Here is a 24089-nt window from a genome sequence, read left to right on the forward strand (position 1 = left end):
CAATTCAACCATTTAAAGTGTATTACTCCATTTTGAAAATATTCTTGCCTATAGTTGTTCCACAAAGGCTAATTCTTCAGTCACTTCAAACCTGGCACTGTCTCCTTGAATAAATAACAACTGGGTAGTACTGGTAACATCTGTCAACTCATCAAGAGCCAAGGAAACCATTTAAAATTACTTGTCTTGTTTTATAATTGACTACTGATGTTGCTCCATGCAGGATTTCATTTGAAAACCAGGGTACCATAATAAAAGTTTAAAAACCATTAGCCTTTACTACCTTCACTGTTAGTTGCTGCCATTTAAACTGCTATTAAATTTCATCTATCCTTATTCTTCCTTAAAATATCCTTCATAGCCATTTCATTCAATTTCTAGTCTTAATGCCTTGTTCAAAAGTTCAACCTTCATTACTTTGCCAGAGTATGATAGTAGTATTCCTAAGAAATCTCATTATAAAAGCAATTGTTGCAATGAGAGAGGAAAAAAAGAAAGACTGGAATTAGTTTCAGAAGTTACTTCCCTACAGGGGAAAGGAAACTTTAATAGCTAATTAATTAATCTAAAACCCGAACACTGCTGAGCAAATAAATTCAGACTGTTAAAAGAAGCAGCAGCTTCAACTTTCCAATTCAGCGTTGTAATGCTTTAATGTAAACTTGGTTTATACACAATATTCAGGCACATATTTACCATTCAAGAACTTTCATCCAAAATGTAAAGGCGAAGTAAATATAACAGCTTGGAAATACAAAATATCACATGCAATACATGGGAAGAAATGACCAAAAAATCCTATTTTCTGCTAAAATAGTCTGTTACCATTGTCTATTTCTTGGCTACAATCTTACTCTTAATAAGAGTACTCTTAATAAGATATTAAGATATTACTCTTAATATCATAAAAAACCTATATAACACCAGTTAGCCGTTGAGCAAATTCTCCTTCTAAATAATAATCTAGAAGTCTCAATATTTAAGCAGAACATCAAAAAATGTTTTCAGTAGGTAACTTCTACCCCCACTTCCTGTAACAATCATTCTCTTCTCCATCCCTGCTTAACATCTCATCTCCTTAATAAAAGCCCCTCAAATGTCTCCTGCCTAATCCCTAATTTTTTATGCCCATGCCTTCTGTATAAGAAAAACCTTTGCAGTTTTCACTGAATCCTAACATTTTAAATTAATACCTTTCAGTTCCAGGCTCCCATGAGCCCATCCTCCATTTCCTCCCAAATCTGACATTAGAAAAATAAAACGTCTAAACAGGCAGATTTTTCTGCAGAGATAAAAGTTAGACCTCAAAACTCCAGAGTCAACACTAATCAGACTCCATGCCCCTCCCCCTCTATCCAATGATACAGAACTAGAAGGTGAGGTAGACAAGAACATACCTAACTGGATTTTAAGGATGAAGAAGTTCTTCCATTATGTAAGTGTAACAGGCCTATATATAGAATACTATGTAGCTTCAAACAAAAGCAATATGAACTGCTCTTTTTGTGCTAGTATTCATCTTATTTTTTCACAACTGTATTTGTCTTTTTAAATTTTAAGTAATTAATCTGGGGCACCTGGGTGGCTCAGTCCATTAAGCGTCTGCTCTCAGCTCAGGTCATGAACCCAAGGTCCTGGGACTGAACCCCACATCGGGCTCCCTGCTCACAGCAGAGTCTGCTTTCTCCTTCTCCTTCTATCCCTCTCTCCACCTACTTGCTCACACCCTCTCTCTCAAATAAATAAAATCTTTTAAGAAAAAAATCTAGAGTGCCTGGGTGGCTCAGTTGGTTGAGCAACTGCCTTTGGCTCAGGTCATGATCCTGGAGTCCTGGGATCAAGTCCTGCATCGGGCTCCCTGCTCTGCTTGACGAGGAGTCTGCTTCTCTCTCTGACCCTCCCCCTGTCTCGTGCTCTCTCTCTTTCTCTCTCTCTCAAATAAATAAATAAAATCTTTTTAAAAAAACTATAATCAAGTTAATTCCCCAAGGTAATTAAGAGTTAACTGAATATATTTTCTAGAATAATTAAAATGTGCACTGAAAATTCTTGCTTAGCAATTATTCTTTATGTGCCCTTAGAAAGTAAAAATCAAAACAGATAATGAAATGTAGGTAAGGAAGAATCAGCTAAGTCCTGTAAAGAATTTACAGAAGAAAAAAAAAGATTACAGACAGATGAAAATAGATGGGGGAGGGGGAATCAATAAACTTCTAGTTAATTTGTCTATCAACTTCTTTACACAGCTGTGAGGAAGAGACAATAGGGAGTCCTATAAGAAATAAAGAGTAGGAAGTACTTCCATCAATAATCAGTAGTACAAACAGCATAAAAGCAGCACAGGAGATGAAGCTGGAGAGAAATAACTACATTAGGATGTCAATCCTATCATAGTTGCTTAACAGTATCATGAAGTTAGACTCTCCAAAAGATCTACAGAAGAGTAAAGTTATAAAATATGTAGAAGCAGTTACTATTATTGTGGCTGCTTTCAAAGAACGTCAAAACACTTCCATAAAATTCAAATCAGATTTGAAAATGATTACATTTAAGAATTTTCGAAGAACAGAAACTCTTCAGAGATAACAACTAAGGATCTTCAAAGTATTCAGAAAAATAAGAATGAATGACCTTGATAAGTAAATTTAGATTGCCTTAAATATTCTAAATCCTATTTCTTCATCCTGTGTCCCAGACAGTACATTTTGTCAGTCACTTTTCCACCAAAGGCCCAAATAAATACATGAATTCTGAAACTATGTGTCATTCGAAGTCTGTCAAATGAAAAACTTATTAACAACAAAAAAATTTAGTCAGCCAGTCCAGATATCTGAAAACTAAATGAATTAAAGATGTGAAAGGCATAAGTGTTGGTCATCCACTCAACTGGGTTCTGGAATAATAAGCAGTAGTTGTCAAAAAGACAGCTTCAAATATTGGAGCATCTTTAAGGTCTCCACATGCTTGAATTCAAGGAAGTAATTGGGTATTTTTCCAAAAGAACTTGGAGAAAACCCCAAAGCATCAGATCTAGATTCAACTGTCTTAATGCTTTATCTTCTGTCAAGTGTGAAATAATTGGGGGTACAAGCGGTTAGGGAAAAACTCACATTAAAGGAAGACAAACTAACAAGTGAAAAAGTAACTTGCCTTGTTCTAGACAAACAACATCTTCTAAACTAACTGAAAATGATTTAAAAACAAACAAACAAACATAACTGAGAAACTGCTCCCAGAAGTAACTTTAAAAAATTCAGGAAATTCTATGTGTTAACTCAAATGCAGGGAGTCCCTTTTCGGCTCTTTTCCTGAAAATTAGTGCATCCTATACCACTCAAAAATGAAGAGGATCTAAAGTCCAAAAAACATTAACTTTGTTTTACTCTAATACTCAGTGGTTTCCAAGTTTTGCCTACTTCTCACAAACTGGTCAAAACTGAAGCAATATTACATTTCTTTTTTTTTTTTAATTTTATTTTTTTTAAAGATTTTATTTATTTATTTGACAGACAAAGGTCACAGGTAGGCAGAGAGGCAGGCAGAGAGAGAGGAGGAAGCAGGCTCCCTGCTGAGCAGAGAGCCCAATGCGGGGCTCGATCCCAGGACCCTGAGATCATGACCTGAGCCGAGGGCAGAGGTTTAACCCACTGAGGCACCCAGGTGCCCCCAATATTACATTTCTTGAAGCTTAACGGTGTTGCTTTGTTTAAAAAACTTTCATTAATATCCGAAAGTAAACTTGATTAATAATCTTGCTATTTTCTGAATTATTCTTCATATTAATTATTGTTAACAAAAAGGAAACACATTCATCGAACTTCCAGTTTTCTTCACAAACCAATAATATTGTTCCAATATGGCATTTACATGCCCTGATATTTTATAATGCTTACTGGATTATAAATAAATGGCACGTCTTAACTTGGCATCAAAATCCAACAATACGATTCTAAAATCAAGCTTTCTAGTCTTATCTTCTCATCTCCACTTGACACCCCCCACCCCCACCTTTTCTGCTCTACTCAGAATGGTCATTTACACATTATCCATCTTGTCTCTGTTTACTCCTTATCAGGTGAAATCTGCTCTTACCCCTACAACCACAGACTTCATTTCAGGCAGGCATACCCAAGCAAGGCATACTCTTGCAACCCAAGCAAGGCATACCCAGGCAATCTGCAAGCTCTAAGCCCAAGACCGGGAGAAGTTCTGCTCTTCCATGAACAAAATAAAACCTCCATGTTTGAAACCAACAGTTTTGGGGTGCTTGGGTAGCTCAGTCAATCACCCAACTCCTGACCTTAGGGTCCTGAGATCAAGCCTTGCAATTGGGACACAGGTTGGGCATGAAGCCTGCTTAAGATTCTGTCTCTGCCTCTGCCCCTCTCTTCCACCCTCTTTCTCCCTCTCTTAAAACAAACAAACAAACAAACAAACAAAAAGTTTTGTTGACTCTAAATTTTCTTGGTGCTGATCTACCCTTTCAATAGCATATTGGTTAGGGCATAAGATCTTCAAAGACCTGGACCAGATGCACACATTGGGGCAAGTACTTAATCATTTTGACCGTTAGTTTCCTTATCTGTAAAAAAAAAAAAAAAAAAGAAGTAACAATCCCCTCTCCTCACAGGACTACTGTAAGGATAACGTGAGATGACTTATATACTGTGTTTAATTCAGTGGTTGGCACCAAAAAGGTACTCAAATTTATTTGACAGTATCATTACGTTGATGAAACTGAATTCTTAGGAATTTCTAGCTTTTTTAACTAACTTCAAAGTATCTGTCTCCTTCTGGTTCTTTTAACTTCGCATATGTGACACACTACTTGTTATTCTGTTATCCAGCATCTGCAATGGTCCTGATACCTGTCAGATTTTTAACTAGCTACTCTCTCTGGGTTGCTGAATTCATCAGCTGCATACCTGCTTACCTACACTTGCCCAAACATTCGCAACTTCAGTATACCCCCAATTTTTCTCCTGGTCCTCGCTTCATCATGCTTCTGTTCTACCACCTATACTTCCATGGTGACACTTAACCGCTATGTAACACAGGGACTACAAAGTCTAAACCGAACCTCACAGGACAATTTAAGTTCTACGTCTTCCATGAGGCCACCAATCTGAATCCTCACTGGTCTATTCCAACTGGACACCTAAAGTGCAGGTTGTCTGTACTATTGTACAGAATGTGTCCAATTGTGAGTCATGTCACTCACATGTTCTTCATTCAACAATGATACATATGTAAGAATGAATCCACTTCAAGAAATTCCCAATTTGTTAAACTAGAGACTTGTCAAAACAAACGGCAGGGGTGCCTGGGTGGCTCAGTCAGTTAAGCACCTGCCTTCAGCTCAGGTCATGATTCCAGGGTCCTGGGACGGAGGCCCATGTCAGGCCCTATGCTCAGCGGGGAGTCTGCTTCTTTCTCTCCCACTCCCCCTGCTTGTGCTCACTGTCTGTCAAATAAATAAATAAAATCTTAAAAAAAAAATGATAAACTTTTTTTTTTAACTACAGACACTAAGAACTACCAAAAAACTTTCATATGGATTTCAGAAGAAGGGGTACTACTCAAGTACACAAAATATATACACAACTGAAAACCAAGCAACTTTCCTTATACCCTCTGGTTCTCCGTATTTCAGTACTAATGCATAATGTCAGTTGTGTGTGTGTGTGTGTGTGTGTGTGTGTGTGTGTGTGTGTGTGTGTGTTTACATGTATAGGTGAGGGTGTATGATTTCTTCTACATCTTTACTGAGATACTTTGTTAAACAGTGTTGGCCTTTTATATGTATTTTATATGTAACCAAATCATTTCATGTGAATTACCAACAGATTGGCAGAGGAAAAAAAAATGTGGTTCCTGAATGCTTTGTTAAACCAGAGAATGTCCGTCACAGCAATCTGTAGTTCCCTGGTTAATCTTTCCTGGCAAGGTCTGGCCATGCCAGCGCTAGCCAGCCTCAGCAGTCAGAATGCCAGCAGCTCCTGGTGCAGGCGACATGCTCAGCAGCAGGAACGGTATTCAGTCCCTTCATCTCCATAAATAAGATACACTCTAACTAGGTCTGGAACATTTTCTTTCAGAAAGACCTCTCTATTAAAGTTCATAAACTACAGATTCAAATAATGAGAGGAAAACTGTTACATTTTATTCATAACTGAACTATAACAAAGGAAATACAGTATTGAGCTAACTTAGTCACGGGTGAATCAACATTCTTAACTCCACCCCACTAGCCCAACTGGTTAAAAAAAAAAAAAAAAGCTACTGTTCAGCTTTTTTAACATGGTTGTGAATAACAGTCAAGAGGAAAAGAGGAAAAGAAGATCAACATGTTTTCCGGGGTGAGTGCTAACTTGGGCAATAGGTTTTCCAGTGTTTCTTCTTTTATTTGTATATACACAATTGTATGCATTAAGATAGTTCTTAAGAGGGGCACCTGGGTGGCTCAGTGGGTTAAAGCCTCTGCCTTTGGCCTAGGCCATGATCCCGGAGTCCTGGGATCGAGCCCCGCATCGCATTGGGCTCTTTGCTTCTCTTCCTCTCTCTCTCCCTCTCTCTCTGCCTGCCTCTCTGCCTAACTGTGATCTCTGTCTGTCAAACAAATAAATAAAAAATGTTTAAAAGCTAAACCAAAACAAACAACAAAAAAAGCTCTTCAGATAGTTCTTAAGGCTTTAGTAGCCTTTAAAAAAAGGGGGGGCTGGGGGCAGAAACCAATGAATATGGATTAACTCTGAATGATTTGGTTTATTTTCAAAATACTTTTTATTTTGGGGAGCAAGATCCTTCTATAAAATCTTACCTGTATACAAAAATGATTCATAACATTTTTACTACTAAAATAAAAAATTGTGAAAACTGCCACACTGTAAAATACAATCATAATTTGCTAAAACAGAATATCAAGAGAGGTATTCTGTGGTTTACTATTTACAGGAATTTAGAGAACTAATAAAAAATTAAAATAAAATACTGAAAATTGTATTTCTTTACTTCTCAAACCCAAACCTTCTCTCCCATGGCAATAAGACTGGTACTTTCTTAGAGTAAAATGGTGACAAAGTGACTAGAAAAGAACACAACCGGGTGTATGTCATTTTAACATGTAGCCTATACATGTATTTGAATATGCAAAGGAAGAGGCACCTTAGATAAAATAAAAACACCTGATCACATCATAAATCTGCCACTGACAATGAGTGTTTGTTTAACCTTGGTATGTACCTGACCCTAAACAAAATGATCGATTAAATTTTTATCTTTAACCTTGGCTTCAAGTCTTCACCTTCTCTCCCATATCCCATATCCAAACATACCATACATAAGAGATCTATAATACATTCACAAAAAGATAAAATTTCCCATAATTGCCAAAAACATCAGTCCCAAGAATATCTGCCATTTTCAGTGCCTTAGGCTAAAGAAATAAAGCTTTAACCAGAATTTCAGGGATCAGCCTCTGAATGAAAAAGTACTCTCCCTTAAAGTGACATTTTATAGGCTAAGTCAAATCTTGGAAACATAATTAAGTGATAACCTTGTCTGGGCTGAGTTTTAAAATTTTCTATTTGAAAACCAAATCAGACTATGTTCTTGGTTTTTAAGTCACAGATTTCTTGATTGGTGGCAAAAGTAGCCAAGCAGGTAATGATTTTTAATCACGTTGCAAATGGAGGAGAGTACAGGCTTAAGGGTTGGGGAGACTGGAGGAGACAGTATAATAAGACCTAAAACAATGAGGGAGGTTGTAAGGAAAGTGGGGCCTGTAAGAACTAGCAGTTCTCACAGATAGGACCTTTGTGGATCGGTTCATAAGTGACTCATTACTTTCTTGACAATTTAAAAATGGATAAACATATGCAAAGTCTCTTTTACAGCCCTAACTATTGTGTGCATTCTTCTAAACTAAGAACCTACAGAGAGAAAGCCTTAACATGGGTAAACATTAGAACACTACCCACCCCTCCAAAAATGAAAGCCATTTAAAATGTGGAAGGACAGTAAGGGACAGAGTAATAAACTTTGGAGAACATATATTCGGTTCTAAATACATACGCCCCTTGGTTACAAGACAAAAATACACTACCGTCTTCACAAAGAGTCCACAGAAGGAACCAAGAAAATGAAGGATAATCAATTTCCTTTATATCAGTTCCACATGGGGCACTGAGGTGGTATGAGCAGTGTAGCAAAACTGAGCCTCTCTTCGAAAAAACTTTTCTCTGTTAAGGAACCACAATGACTGTTTTGCCCTGGTTCCTCTCAATTTCTTTTCTTCTAACTGTATTCTCCATATCATGAGAACATCCGCCTACCAGCCTTTCCCTCCATCCCTTTTACATATTGCTAAACCCAATTATGGTTTAGTGGCATAACAAGAAAAACTCAAAAAGGCCAAAAGAAGTCATGCTTCTAGTCCCATTCTGCAGTTAATGATCTCACATCTGTATCTGGACTCAAAAGACTTAGGCTGGAATCTCACTTAGCTCCATCATATATATGCTAGTTTATATATAAATTTAGAAAAGTTTCTCAACTTTTTGTGTGCTTATTATTTCTCTATCTAAAAAGTGGGGATAGTAATGGCCCCTCTCTTTCAAGATTAATGTAAGAACTAAATGAGATATTTACTAAATATCTAGCACAATATCTGGTCTTATTAAATTCTAACTATTAACTACTAATTATAACCTGTTTAAAGACCAAGGATCCCCTTGGGCTTAGCACAGTTGTTTTTCCAGTAAGATTACAGATTTGTGACCAGCACATTAAAAAAAGAATTTACTAGAACAACAGAAAATACAAAGTGCAATTAAGGGGAAGTACTGTTTCAAAAATCTTTTTTGTCAGATACACACATACACACACTCTCTCTCTCTTTCTCTCTCTCTCTCTCTCCTTCTCTCACTCACACGCACATGCTGTCTTTTTCTCAACCAAGCCTCCTGCAGTTTCCCTGTGCTGCCTTCTCTATGTAACCTTCAACAGCTAACACAGCTGGCTCTTGCTCAAGGGCACAAGAGCATGTTCTGTAAAACTCTACAACATTTATCAGGCTGTGCTTGTTTCTATGTACGTCTCTCCCATTAGAATATAAATTCCAAGGAAACTTCTTTTTTATCTCTGTATTTCTGACACCTGAAAAATGCTGAAGGCTCAGTAATATTTTAATAAGTAAATCATCAAAATCTAATAGGTATTAAAAACATACAAAAAATTTTAACCACTTAATAATTATCTGATCAAGTTTTATTACTGTATAGAAATATAAATTTAGCTGGAGGTCTCCTAAAATCAATAAAGTTGTTCTCTCTCCTGAAGTGCCTATTACACTCCCTTCCATCTGGAAGTGATGATACATGATTACTTAAAAAACTGAAATGGCTGTTGTGCATAACAATCTTTGAAAAGTACAACTTTAGAGCACACAGATGTGCTTCACAGTTGAAGTTGTATTTAAGAAGACCAGCCACATACATGCTTCTTTGGGAGATGCAAAGAAAGGCATATTACTAGGCAGCAGTTGCTTCTTTTATACGGCAAACTGTCTAGGATCCCCTTTCACGTGTCTGCAGGTACTATGAGAACACATCTAAATAACACTGGGCAGGTTCCTGCTTCGGTACTTAATACAGAAAAATAGGAAGAACTTTAATATTTTCAGTATCACCACCATTCTCAATTCTACTTAAATGTAAGAATCAAAGTGATACAAATACACCAACTCTGTTTTTATTCCATCACAAAAGGCAAAAGACTAGAAATAAGTTCTAAAGAAACACTCTTCACCATGCTTACAGATACCAAAGTCAAAAGCTGAAAGTCTACTAAATCAAGGTTACATATAACACTTGGTTTTATACTTGTCAAAAAACAAAATAAAATAAAAGCAAGTAAATGTTTGCTCTAAAAAGAGACTTAACTTTTTAAGGTATGGGTTCCTTTAAAGCGATCTTCCAAAATACTTGTTTCTAAATCATTAACAACTTAACTGAAAAACTGGAAGTCTCCAATTTATCAGGATTACAATTCTCTTAATACAGTAAGCTATATACATGAAACAGTAAGGGAAAGAAGAATGGTATCAATATCTTAGGGCTCAGGCAGCACTTTGCTTCCTCCCCAGACTAATGAGTAAGAATGATCATTTTACCTAACCCTAAACTTGTTAAACATCTTAGGAAACAGCTATTTCACAAAAATCTCCTTTTGCCATTTCAAATACATTTTAAGTTATTGTGAAACTCTATTTCAAAGTAATTTATTGGGCTTGGACATTAAAGCCAAGTCTTAACAGTTAAGAAGACTGATTTATTCAAAGAAAAAATACGAGCTTTGATACATACTTTTAAGAAACAAAACTGATTAACAGTGGCAACAAGTTCCTGCTGCTTGTTAAAAATTCTTCCCTATATTTGGAATGGTAATTTTAACAACCCTAAGAAGGGGGCAACACTCACCAGTATGAATCTTCTCATGTCTCTGTAGCAGGTACTTCTGTATGAAACGCATGTCACACTGACTACATTGAAATGGTTTTTCGCCTTAAAATAATTTCACATCCACAAATTAGTTACTGGATAAAACACAGTTTATAGTTACTATTTCTGAGGAAAGATAAATCTTAGAAGCCCAAATTCTGGAAAATTCCAAATTATCTACACAATATATTTATACTGTTCATTAATCTAGTAACAAACTATAGAAATGATCCCTGAAAGTATAGTCTTATACTGTTCATTAATCTAAAAGAATTTTATTTCCTCAATTTCCCCCAATTATAAAATGCACATTCTCACAATCACACAAAGATGAGATCAAATCCTTCTATATCCAAAAGAAAGAAAGAAGGAAGGAAGGAAGGAAGGGAGGAAGGAAGGATGGAAGGAAAGAAGGAAGAAAACAATTTAAAATGATTTAAAAATCAGAAAGCTAAATAGGACTCTTGGTTATCTGTGTCGTAAACAGCTCCTCTCTCCTTTTATCTGAAAGAAGATCCACCCACCTTGGTCTCCATGGCTAACTATCCCTTTATGCCCTTTCAATTATTTTCTCCAGAACCTTCAGAACTTTCAAACATCTTCCCCCTGACTTCCCCCACCACCCCCCAATCTGACCTCTTCAATCATTCCCCCTTCTCTGCTGGAAACTTTCCTTCTAAGTATTCTTGAAGTCTGCTCTATGCAAACAATCTTTCCAGAAATCCTGAAAAACACTCCCACCTTATTACTTTCTCTCCTTCCTTTTCAACCATACCTTCTTAAGAGTAGTTAACCTCATGTCTCAATTCTCCACAACCCACCTGTGCTTTAACCCTTACATTCTGCTTTCTTAAAAACTACTTGTGATCTCTTTGCTATTTATTTCAATGGTTTCTTCTCAGTTCTCTATCCCTCTCTATCCTTTCTGAAGATTGTAGCATTGCTGATCATATCCTCCCTGGAACTCTTTTTTTAACTTCTGGGACACTCTATTTCCTACTTCATTAAACCTACCCTACCACACTATCTTCTCTACCCCACACCCTTTAATTTAACCTACGTGTCTAGTCTGTTTCCCCAAGGATCTGTCTTTAGGTCTGCTCTCTGCAATGTCATGTTATTATCATTTTTTAATATTTGAAACTCATATTTCACAAATCTGTATTTCAAACTCTATCTGAATGTCTTGCAGAGGAATATAAATGTTGATAGGCTTTTAATAATACATTCTTTAACTGTTTCTCTAGCTGAAAAGAACACATTAAGCCAGATAAGTGTCCAATTAAGACTAACTAATTTTACACATCCCTGCTCATTGTTTTCTCATTTAAAGTTCTTCCCTGGTTTCCTTCTGACATTCTGGCCTATGGAAATTTCTGATTTAAAATACAAGGTTAAAAAAATAAAATAAAATAAAATACAAGGTTAGCTACAGTCTTAGAAATAGATGACATTCACACGAGGTGAAAATAGCAACAACAAAAACCTTACTGGCCACAAGTCCATTTTAATTAAAGAAATACCTGTATGAATGAAGACATGTCTCTGTAAGTGATAGTTCGTTCTAAAGGCAGCATTGCAGTGCTCACAAACATGAGATTTAGGGGTTTTCAAACCAAGTGATCCATCCTCATTTATTGTAAGGATCTAGTTAAAAAAAAAAGGCAAAAATGAAGTTTTAAAAACATAATATTAACTTACAAAAAAGGCAATGCCTTTTAATGCAAACAATCAACACCAGAAATTATGAGAAGTTTTTTCCTCATTTTGAAAGGGCTGGCTGTAAGAATAAGGTTATCATTAACTGTAGGAAAGTACAAGGTGACTCAGAATGGTAAAAATCACTAATAAAACCTTGGAAGCTGGTAAGATCTCAGCACTCTATCCCCTCCTCTCCAAAGGAGACATCTAACCGAGTCTCTAAGTGTTCTCTGCTGGGGTGAGTATAACTTTATTTTCAATTTCAAATTCTCACATATGCAAGATGAAAGTTTTATGTTTTAGACAGACATGGCTTAAGTATCAATCAGTACAGGACTGGTTAAATCATGGAAAATGAATGCAACTTAATATTATGTAGTTGTAAAATAAAACGAGAAAGCTATAGACCTATATGGAAAAAGCCTAAGGATTTATTAAGTAAAAAGTGCAAGGTTTAAATGCAGTACATAATTTTGCAAATTTTTGTATACAAGAAAGTACATACCAAGATACATATTTATTTGTATATGCATAAAAACTACTTAAGAAAGATACACATGGAACACATACACTGAGTTATGATGGCTGGGGAACTGGGCAGAAGGGAGATAAAGTGGGAGGGGGACTCCACATTGTTTATACTTTAAAATATACTTATATATTTTAAATACTCTTCTTAATCACATAAATGCTTATCTATTACATTTTCTTTCTTTCTTTTTGCTGAAGAGAAAAAGCAATCTAAGTTTTTAAGTCATTTGGCATAGAATTTGGAGTCTGGTTCACTCTAGGATCTCTAAGGTTACTTATTCTAGGGTTATTAAACCATTGTTGGGCATATTCCTAAAAACATTTATTGGATAAATAAATCAAGAGTGGATATAGGCAAGGAAGACAGGTGATAAAGAAATCATATCGTCCTGGGCTTCCTGAGGTTGAGAATATTATGGGCCTGGTTTGGACAGTGCCAGAGAGAGCAGCTCATCTTTGGGCTTCATGTATTCCAACTTATCAACCATTTGTTCCTCATGCAACATTAAACTGTCTCTCTCATTAGACACATGGCAGAGTAAAAATAATAAATGATCTTTTTTTTTTTTTCATTATAGGGGAGATTAGAAATGAAATGGCAGAAGATGATGTGAAGATAAGAAGCAAAGAAAGCCAGTAGGAAATCAGATCACTAGAGCATGGCAAGTAAAAGGGAAACAATACTGGAGGTAGGGGCATACAGTGTAGGGGCTATGAAACCGCGTCCCATACAGCGCAGAAAAATCTAGGAGGGGCACCTGGGTGGCTCAGTGGGTTGAGCCGCTGCCTTCGGCTCAGGTCGTGATCTCAGGGTCCTGGGATCGAGTCCCGCATCGGGCTCTCTGCTCAGCAGGGAGCCTGCTTCCCTCTCTCTCTCTCTGCCTGCCTCTCTGACTACTTGTGATTTCTGTCAAATAAATAAATAAAATCTTAAAAAAAAAAAAAAAGAAAAATCTAGGAAACATCTTGGGAAATACAAGGGCCTGTGAAACTGATTAGGGCTTGTAAACACACAGCAACAACCCCCTTTCTCAAATCTAGAAAACAGGAGAGGTAAGAGGGAAAAGGCTTTAGTTTTTAAAGGCTCTTAGTTTTTAAAACATTCTTTTACTTTAAATTCTGGAAGACAACTCAGCCGGTACTGTATGTAAATCAATGGTAATTATTATGCAAATTATACAGGATATTTGGGTTCTGGGCAAACTGCCAACGCGGGTCAACAATGCTTCAAAGTCTATGCACCAGAGTCATAAAGAGAAACATTTGGCACAAGAATGGAAGTGGGTGTCACAGCTTCCTGATGAGAGTCAGTGAGAATAGAAAGTTTCATCTCTAGCCAGTCCCTCTAAATGTTTTGACCCCTCCAAGTCACAAAATAACATGCAAGTTAACACTATGCAAAGCAAAACAAAAACCACAAAATCTTTTCAAGGAAGATTCAAAATATTTCTATCATAAAACAAGTAACAAAAAGATGTTAAAAATTTTATATAAAACAGAACTAAAAACAAGATAGCCCCAGGTATTTTTTTCACGCATATGTTGATAACAAATAAGAAGATCCAGTGCCAAACACATGGCAACTCAACAGCTTTCCGTGCCATAGCAACTGCAAGGGGGGGTCTCTGTGAGGAATGAATCCGGCCCAAGTTACTGACTGATGGGAAACGGATGTGATCCCTGACTGTACAAAGCCCTCTTATAAAGAGTTAAGGAGTTCTAGGTCATTGTTTTCAGGCACTGAAGGTAATGCTGCCTTTCACTGTGGACTCAAGCTTTAACTGAAGGTGGATTTTATGGATGAAACAGCATAACACTGGCTTGTGAATAAGAAGACTGAAAAATCTAGCACATTTATAATATCAAAGACAGAAAAATCAAATTCTTAGACATTTTACTATTTCTCTCTCTTTTTTTTGGGGGGGGGGGCAGAATAGCAAACATATTTGTATAAAGGACACTAAGTAAAATCCATCTTGCCTCAGAAAAGCAAGTGGCTCTTCCAATCTATAATCTCTTTTAAATATACCCACGTGATTCTGCCAGTTATATCACTATAACCCCAGTGCCCAAAATGGTGTCTGGAGCATAGTGAGACTCTATAAATTTCTAACATGGCTGTCTGCTACCCATACCAAACATCTTTATGGCTCAACTTTATTCTTTTTCAAAATTTTTGCAAGAAGTGATACCTTTCAATTTTTTGAAGTTATTAGTGCCACAGTGACATGGCTATGCAAAGAACAAAGGCCCTTAGTGGAAAAGAAATGGCACATTACCATAAGCAAAATTTTCTTCCTTGGTATAGATATGGCTTCTGTTATTGTTCACACCCTTTCAAGATCCTTTGGTGGAATGTGATTTACCAATTAAATGTGTCTGCTTTAGAGATTAGCAGTCTCACTTGCTACTATAACTTGTACCGTAAAATATTTTTGCTTTTCTTTTCCCCCTCAATTTATGAACACTATTACAACTGAAGATTTTAAATTTCAAGGTTTAAATCTTAAGATGCCTGCTATATTACCTGCACATGATTTATCTTGCTTCCTGTCACTCCCTACTCTTCGGAGAAATTTGGTATATTATAAAGACCAAGAAATTGGGCTTTATCAAGAGTGGAGAAGTTAATAGTAGTCTAAATAATACTTAATATACTTGATTTTCTTATCAGTTTATAAATTCAAAACAGAATTTTTCAGTAAAAAAATTTCAAAACCAAATGGAACGCCTCAATTAATCTGCTTTCTTAATCTCACGGTCCATTAGATATATTTTTTGATCTGACCCAAATCTGTTCCCAGGTAGCTACTATATATAATAGTTATCTTAAATAATACATCAATTTCCATCAGGCACTAACAAAGTTCTATTAAATTTAGAGATTTTTCACTCCTCAAGGGTCACTGCCACTGAACAACGTAATACCCTTCAGGAAGGAAAAGTTTTGCTGTCTTAAAAGGCAGAAATTATCTTCTCCATTCTGTTATGTACTATTAAAATTATTAAAGTATACTTTGAGGTAATGATTATAGGTTTTATCATATATCCCTAAATCAACCTAAATCACCTTGTAAACCACCAAAACACAAAAGACAATGTAAAGGAGAGAGTTTAACTTTCTCCTGCATTTGTGAGTCAGTTTACTGCAACGGGGGTGGGAGGGATGGAGAATGAGATCTTCTAAAATTCTCTTTATTCTTCAAATCCAATTAAAAACAGAAGAATAGTGCCATCCCAAAGACATACAACAAAATAACACATATCCATAGCAATAACCAGCACACTATATTGACCCTCCTAACTACTTCTAATATCCCACCCTCACATTGTCACTCTCATTCTTCAGAATTTTCACTCTCTCTCCATACTAGATTTTATGTATTACAAATTTCATTTTAAAATGACAAGCTTTTGACAGTGCCAGAACACAAAAGTCACTATATTGTAGGCATGGTACAATAATAATGCTCAGCATAATAACACTGAGTTTTAAGCTAGGTTTTCCTTTGTCTAGGTTTCCCAAATATTAGGCAAAAAAATATGTGAAAGGTTTACATCAAGATATTTTTTTAAATTAGGGTTCAGTTTTGTGAGAAAATTGTTTACTCAAAACACATCTCTGAGAAAATTAGAGAGAAATAAAATGCCTGGGTGGTTCAGTCGCTTAAGTGTATACTGACAGCTCAGGTCAGGATCCCAGGGTCTTTGCTCAGCAGGGAGCCTGTTTCTCCCTCTCCCTCTGCCTGCTACTCCCTTTGGCTGGTGCATTCTCTCTCTGACAAACAAAATTCTTTTTTTTTTTTATAAGTTATATTTTCTTGTTTCTGATGCAGTGCTTTTTTTTTTTTTTAAAGATTCTATTTATGTATTTGACAGAGATCACAAGTAGGCAGAGAGGCAGGCAGAGAGAGAGGGTAGCAGGCTCCCTGCTGAGCAGAGAACCTGATGAGTGGCTCCATCCCAGGACCCCGGGATCATGACCGAGTTGAAGGCAGAGGCTTAACCCACTGAGCCACCCAGGCACCCCATAAATAAAATTCTTAAAAGAGAAAAGTAGAATACTAACACATTCTTTTACTAATGTTCTTCTTCATTTTTCTCTTAAGTACTATTCTGTACTTCCATCCCCAATTTTATAATCAGTTCTTCAGCTTGAAGTCAATGCGTCTTTAAGTCAACGTGTAAGAGAAAGTATGACACATTATCTATTTCTTGTCCCCTTTAATTAAGTTTTCCTCATTGAAAAATTCAATTAAAGGCCTTTTTTATATCAAATCACAAATCTTTTCTGGGAACAAATGGTGTATGACAAATTGCTAAGAAAGGGTTCTCTATATAATTTACAATCTATTTGATCTGTGGAATACTCTTATCCTTCCTGAGTTCAGCACAACTTTGAATAATCCGTTTCTACTCAGACCACCTCAAATGTTAAAACAAACAAACACAGCCCCTTTCTTCAGCACCTGATGAGAGATTCTGGCACATCTGAGGTACCCAAACTGTTTGCTAAGGGAATGAAAAAAAAAGATATATTTCTGAATAAGAAGTAAGGAATTAAAAGTAGTCTGCTCTAATCATTCAGTCACTAAGACATTTGAAAAGACCTATACAATGTACACAATACTGGATTAATGTTGTTGTACGCATTTTTCTTAAAACGATTCTCAGAGTTCATTGAGGTTGACTCAATAATCTTCACGGAAACCTCTGTGTTACTTCCTAATTCACTTAACAAGTCAGTATCTAAGTAAAGTGGTAATAGCTCATTCCTTACTTCTTATTCCACAAGTTTCTAGAATTAAGACTTTGGATTTTCAAGCATAAACATAAATCACAATCACCCTGGACTCTTTTAAAGTATAAATAGAAATCCCCTCAATAAGAATCCCCAAGGATAGGGCCTGGATATTTATAACTGGAAAAGCCCCATAGGTGACTCTAGTAAGAGCCAGGAGGAGACGCACTGACATGAATGCACGGAGAATGAATTATGTTTACTAAAACTTTTCACACATTTCTGATAACTTTAGTTATCCACAGTGCTCATTCACAATAAAACAAGATTCAAAGGGGCAATGGAACTAAGTATAGCAATATAAAAAAGAATAGCATGTCATTAAGGATGAGACAATGAATGAATTATAAGCATCAAAAAAATCCCATTTAAAGTCTACCAGTCAGGAGTTTTCAGGGGTAAGAAGTGGGGAAAGCCCTAATATCTCAGTCCTTCCAAAGGGCTTCATTATAATACATACAATTTTTAAAAAAATGTTTACATCATCAACACAGACATTAGACTACACATTATCATTCAAATGCACTATATTAAAAAGAACACAACACATTAAAGATTTCCAACAAAGTTGTTAAAATTAATTAAATGACATTAAAAAGATTTTATTATATAGAAAAATTTACTTTCATAAAACAGCTTAATCCATGACAGAACCAAATACCTTGACCTAGCTAACACTCCCTAGCTTGACTATCCTCTTCTTCAGATACGTTGCCAAATGTATTTTGGCAATTTTCAAGTTTCAAATCTACTTCTGCCATACAATAAAGGCTTAGAAGCAATTATTGCTTAAAATCCATGGCCACTAATGATGACATAACAATACAGTACTTCTCACTGTATTGCTCACTACTCTTGAAAGGAGTCACATGGATGTATATATGGATGTGTAAGCTCTAATATTTTAACTACAAGTTTATCATGTTAGTTATATTTTCTGTACAGATCCCCAATCTAACATTACACAATGGTGGCACACACCTAAAATATTCATAATGGAAAAATTCAAGGTCTGGGAAAGATTTGGGGAGAGAGTAGAGTCCTCTAAACATAGTAAATTATAATTCTTTATGAAACCTAGAACTGTTTTTAAGGAATTTAAAACAAGCGACACATTGATTTATAAATGAGATAAGCTTTTCTTTCTCTTCTTCTAAAAAGACAGAACTAGTTACTTTAATGAAAAATATGAAGTGTAAATTTTTTTTTAAAATACTTGAGAAAATGTAAATTAACTCAGTGGTTCTGCCTCAAATTCTAATACGCCAGACACCAAAACCATTCATCTGGACACTGCAGACCAGTATTAGAAAACAGTCACAACCATTCTCTGTTACATTTAATGTGTCAGAGCAGCTTAAAAATAATTGTTTTTGTTATTCTCAACCCCTCATCTTCCATATATTATTTCTAGTTATTTCACTCTCCTAGGAATTCCCTAAAAAGACCTTCCCAAAACATTCTTACATAATATACTTAAAATATGCCAAATCTTTCATCTAGCAATTATAGATATAAATTTACATAATACCCTTAAAAATATTCTAAGCATTAGAATTAACTCATAAACATTATGAGTTTATCTACAAATTAGACAAGCAAAATAGCTTTAAACCCCTAAAAAACTGATATGCACTTAGAAACACCTAGAACATAGCACCAAATAAATACTTCAAGTAACTCCCTACTAGAAGATAATCTAAGTTTTAGTCAGAATTTTAGGATACATTATATTCAAGAATAGTACCAGAAAAAAAAATGGCAATAAAATATCATGGAAAATGTAGAACATACAGGTTTTTTTTTTTTCAAAGACTTTATTCCCCATAGATTAGCAGTGAACCCAAAGTAACAATCACTATTGCAATATTATAAATTAATTTTTACTCAAAACCGTGTATTGCTCTGTATGCTAAAAACTTGATTTACTCAACAATGTAAAACAACAACAAAAAAGTAACATAAGTCACTGAGAAAAAAAATTAACCCCAAGAAAACAAAGGGAAGGAGAAAGAAAGGGAGCGTTTTCACAAACCATGAAATATAAAATGCCAATAATTATGGGAGAAAAAAAAGTTTAGTATGGCTATTAACTAAAGAAATTAGAATTTAAATTATAATGAAATGTCCATCTTAAGCTACAAAAAACGAAGTCTCACACTTGAAAGTACAGACAGACCACACCTCAGGTCCACTACAAGTAACAATGTAACTGGTACAACATTTCTGGAAGGAGCCACTTCATCAACACTTTTGAACAATTCATGCCCTCTGACTGACGACTGATTCTACACACAATTTAAGTGCAGCATGATTTAAAATGAAGGCAAAGATAACACAACTTCCAACAACATAGCCATCACCAAATATAATGTGATACATCATAAAATATTATGCAGCTGGTAAAACCTAAAAATCTTTAAAAAGCCATTAATAACTTTGAATGTAAAAATTGCTTACACACGGTTAAAAAATTAGGACATTTAATCAATCAATTTATGTACACAAATTTGAATACAAAAAGGGAATATGGCAGAAAATTATGTTAGCTATCTCTGGCAATATGACTAAGGGTTATTATAGTCTCTATATTTTTCAAATTTTTCTATAGGAGGTATACATATATATCCCAAAAGCTATGATATGTTGTTAATGTTTACCAACAGAGTAAGGAGTAAGGTGGTGGGAAGTGTTTGTTGATATTCAAGGTGTAAATATTCTCACTATGGCTAATTTTAAGTTACTAATGATTTTAGCACTGGCTTGCAAAATTCCTGTAAACTTGGCAAGCTCTGGCAAGCCAATTCAAGCTGGCTCCAGCCCATCACTGAGTCCAAAAATAGACAAATTATATAAATAATGATGATGATCTAAATCACAAATGCAAACATAAGGAGCCATCAAAATTAAAAGGTCATGTTATATTATGACTAAAAAAAAAAAAAAATTCTTCTTCACTATATGAGGGAAAACAAAGATGAAAAATAACTATAAATATGTAAACCTACCACTCAGAATTCAGAGATGTCATAGGAATACCAAAATGCTACCTACAGTCAACTATTACTATATCAAAGAGGAAAAAAGCAGGCAATTACAACTAGTATTTACTAAGTCATTTATTTACTGATCTATTCATTCACCCATCAAGTATTTATTAAGGGCCAATTATGCCTACCATTCCAGGCTCTTGGGATATAACTGTGAATAACATAATCCTGCCCTCATGGAGCTTACATTCTAGCATAGGTATCCAACAACCTTTCCCTGACGAATAACTGGTGCGGAATTTTCTTGAAATCAGTAAAACTAATATGAATGAGAAGCAAGGGCAGAAAAGAGACACATGGAAAAAGAAAAGTTTGTTTTTAGAAAAAAGAGATGGTAAAAAAAAAAGTAGAAAAATTAAAATCAATGGCCCACCACCCCCATGCAGACATGTATCCCATCCTCCTGGAGATTCTGATACAGCATTCCAACTTCACTATGCCACATGGGATTTTTAATGTTTGCCTTATGGTCCAGCCAGGTTCCTGCCCATAAGATTAACCAAAAGTTTGGGATTAGGAGGTTAGGGACCACCACCTTAATATATTCTTACTTTTGCAGGAGAACGTTGTTTCCGTTTCTTCTTTTTCTGTAAGTCTACTGGCTCTCTGATTTGTTTTTTGTCTCTCATCAGTTGCTCAGATACATCAGTAAAAGTAATTTCCTGCTTTACACTTATCTGTTAAAACAAAAAAGTCAATTTTAGAAATAAATAAAAAGTCCATTATGACAAAGCCACTGCATGTTTAATTCTTTGCTAAACCTACATATAGATGCTTCCAAAATAACAGTGTGTGTGTGTGTGTGTGTGTGTGTCTGTGTCTGTGTATGTGCAATAGTATGCTGGAAGAGTTCATTAACAGGCAACAGAGTAGTAAGAGTCAAGAGTATATAAACTAAGAGATAGACTAAGATTTTACAAAAATCTATCTGGAAAAGAAGATTGAAGATACCATGGGAAAAGATTTTAAGACCAAAGAATAAAGTAGAAGTCAGGACAAAGTAAGATCAATTTCGCCCCCACATTTAAGGCAACTGATGCTGAAGTTAAAAGCACAAAAGGAGGTTTAAATTTGAAAAAATCAGTCAAATATTGGAGGGAATAAAGGGTATTCAGACTTCACAGTAGGCTTTGCTGCCATTTATAAAATATGGAGCAACACAAAATTCTAAAAGGTAAACACGTTAGAAGAAAGGTAAGACAAACGATGAAAATTTAAACTCAACACTCTGACAGTATCTTAGCTTAACCTGTACATTCCTGGCCTATACATCAAATCATCACCAAATAAAGATGTTTATAGAACTGGATATGGTTCTGGGCCACTGTTATGCACAAGGCAGGATACTAATGACACAACAAATAAAAACTACAAAAATGTTATCCTATCTTCAGTTCTCTGTTTTCACAGATAAGAAGAGAGATACTTGTCCTAAAAAAAGAAAGGAAAAAATAGAAACGCACGAAGGTTCTTACATCACTAACAGTAGTGCCAATTCTCATCACAATTGATCATACTTAGTCATCCGCTCTTTCATACTACATTTTCCATCTCTCCTTGAAATGAAAACACAAGAATCTTAAAATTAAAAAACCTTTCAACTCAATAGGCTATGAACCACATTAAACATCCTCAACCTTTCCACCATGTAAGGACATATGAAGTCTGCAACTAGAGGAAGGCCCTCACCTTACCATGCTGGCACCCTGACCCTAGACTCCCAGCCTCCAGAGCTGTGAGAAACAAATCTCTGTTCAATAAATAGAAGCTAAAATAAATAAATAACTCCTTAAAAACAATCCAGGAAGTACCATGTACAAGTGGCTACATTTTTCAAAACACAAACTAAAGAAATGGTGCAAAACATTATAAACATCTTACAGATTCACAGTGTAAAGTTGGAAGACAGCTGTGTAGAAAGGGTTCATGAAGAAAATGGAACATAAGGCAGGGATTTCAGGCTGACAAAATAAGGAACTGGAAGCTCTCATAACTTCCTGAAGTGTAAACATTTTAAGAATCACAAATCAAGAAGAACCTTGGCACAAGAACAGGACGTAAATGATTATTGGGCTAATAATTCTATCAAGTTATAGAATAATACTAGCGAACCTTCCCATGGCTTCTTTTGTTATCATTACTTGGAACATAAAATAAAATGGTAAAATCACCACCAACAAGGCTTTGGAATACAGATATGTTGCCACCTCTGAAGTGATATGTACTGAAATACACAGAAGAGATGATTACAGACTATGTAATAAGCAGCTGCTGAATTGCTCTGTCCCATTTTGCAGGGGCACCAAAAGTAGTTCCAATATTTCCATCAGTTTCTAAATTGCAAAGAAACCATGAAAATGTAACATGCAGCAGTAGGAAACAGAGAAATTATTTTTAGCAAAAGTGCCAAGTAGAGTATAAGACAAATTCACAAATAAATTCTGCAATTAGCAGATATTCACAAACTAACGAAGAGCCTTTATGTATAAACACTGAAAAAGATTAACAAGTGTATCTAAACCTTTCAGTTATTTCCACATATATGGAAAGTGGTTTTTTTTTTTTTTTTAAAGATTTATTTATTTATTTGTCAGAGAGAGCACACAAGCGGGGGAGCGGCAGGCAGATGGAGAAGCAGGCTCCCCGCCGAGCACGGAGCCTCATGTGAGACTCAATCCCAGGACCCTTGGGATCATGACCCAAGGGGTAGGCAGATAATTAACGACTGAGCCACCCAGGCGTCCCTGGAAAGAAGTATTTGTACTAGCATTCTCAAATATAAGGCACACTTTTAACATATGAAAGCCCAGCCTCAAACCTGGAAGTATCAAGAATCAAAACATTGTGAATGTCATGCACACAGGAAGTTACATTTTTAGAATGCACGAACAAGCTTATTACCCATAAATGGAATAAATTAAACTCCTCTATATATAACATAACCACGCACTAAAGTACACAGATCCAGCCTAAGGTGCTTAGAAAAGATGAAGGTAACTCTAAACCATAAAGAATAGACAGGTATGGTAATAAGTCAGCTAAAAAGAATGAACTGCAAAAAAGTCTGAGAAAACTTAAGTCTCCTTTGGTTTTAAGAAGACAATTGTACTCTTAAAAAAAAGTTTTCATTTTTTATAAAGTGGGCTCCATGGCCAGCATGGAGCTGTCTACATTTGAGACCTGAATTTCAATGCTGTTCTCACTACTAACCTAGAAATACCATCAAACTGTCAATCAGTCTAACTATCCTTCTTTTGTAAGATCTGACTAAACCCAGGCTCTTCTCCATCTAAAACCTGAAGCCCCCTCTAGGTCTCTCACTTTGAGATTAGGGAAAACTGTCAAGCATGACTGCCATATCGTATCTACCTTCCATACTCCTCCTCAAACTTCTTCCCCAACACCTTGAGAAGAGATAGAATCCTATAATGCCATACCTCCTCACCCCTTGCCACAACCCAAGCTGGTTCTTTCTTGCTACTTCTAAAATGTATCTCTTAATTATCC

General features: G+C 35.7%; 1 protein-coding gene and 1 pseudogene across 8 annotated transcripts in view; both read right to left on the reverse strand.

The window, feature by feature from the left end:
• The window catches only part of ZNF148 (zinc finger protein 148), a 120107-nt gene that overhangs the window by 21844 nt on the left and 74174 nt on the right, over positions 1-24089 (reverse strand). For 7 of the 8 annotated variants that reach the window (XM_032335846.1, XM_032335797.1, XM_032335836.1 and 4 more), the window contains 3 exons: positions 21134-21259; positions 12023-12146; positions 10479-10562 (listed from right to left, as the gene is read on the reverse strand). In XM_032335846.1, coding sequence (XP_032191737.1) covers positions 10479-10562; positions 12023-12146; positions 21134-21259 — 334 coding nt within the window. Of the gene's footprint in view, positions 1-10478; positions 10563-12022; positions 12147-21133; positions 21260-22057; positions 22287-24089 lie in introns of those variants that run through there. The other variant, XM_032335857.1, reaches the window with a different exon arrangement.
• LOC116581015 lies at positions 10676-10748 on the reverse strand (annotated as a pseudogene).

The sequence above is a fragment of the Mustela erminea genome, chromosome 1, assembly GCF_009829155.1.
Source record: "Mustela erminea isolate mMusErm1 chromosome 1, mMusErm1.Pri, whole genome shotgun sequence".
NCBI classification, from domain to species: Eukaryota; Metazoa; Chordata; class Mammalia; order Carnivora; family Mustelidae; genus Mustela; species Mustela erminea.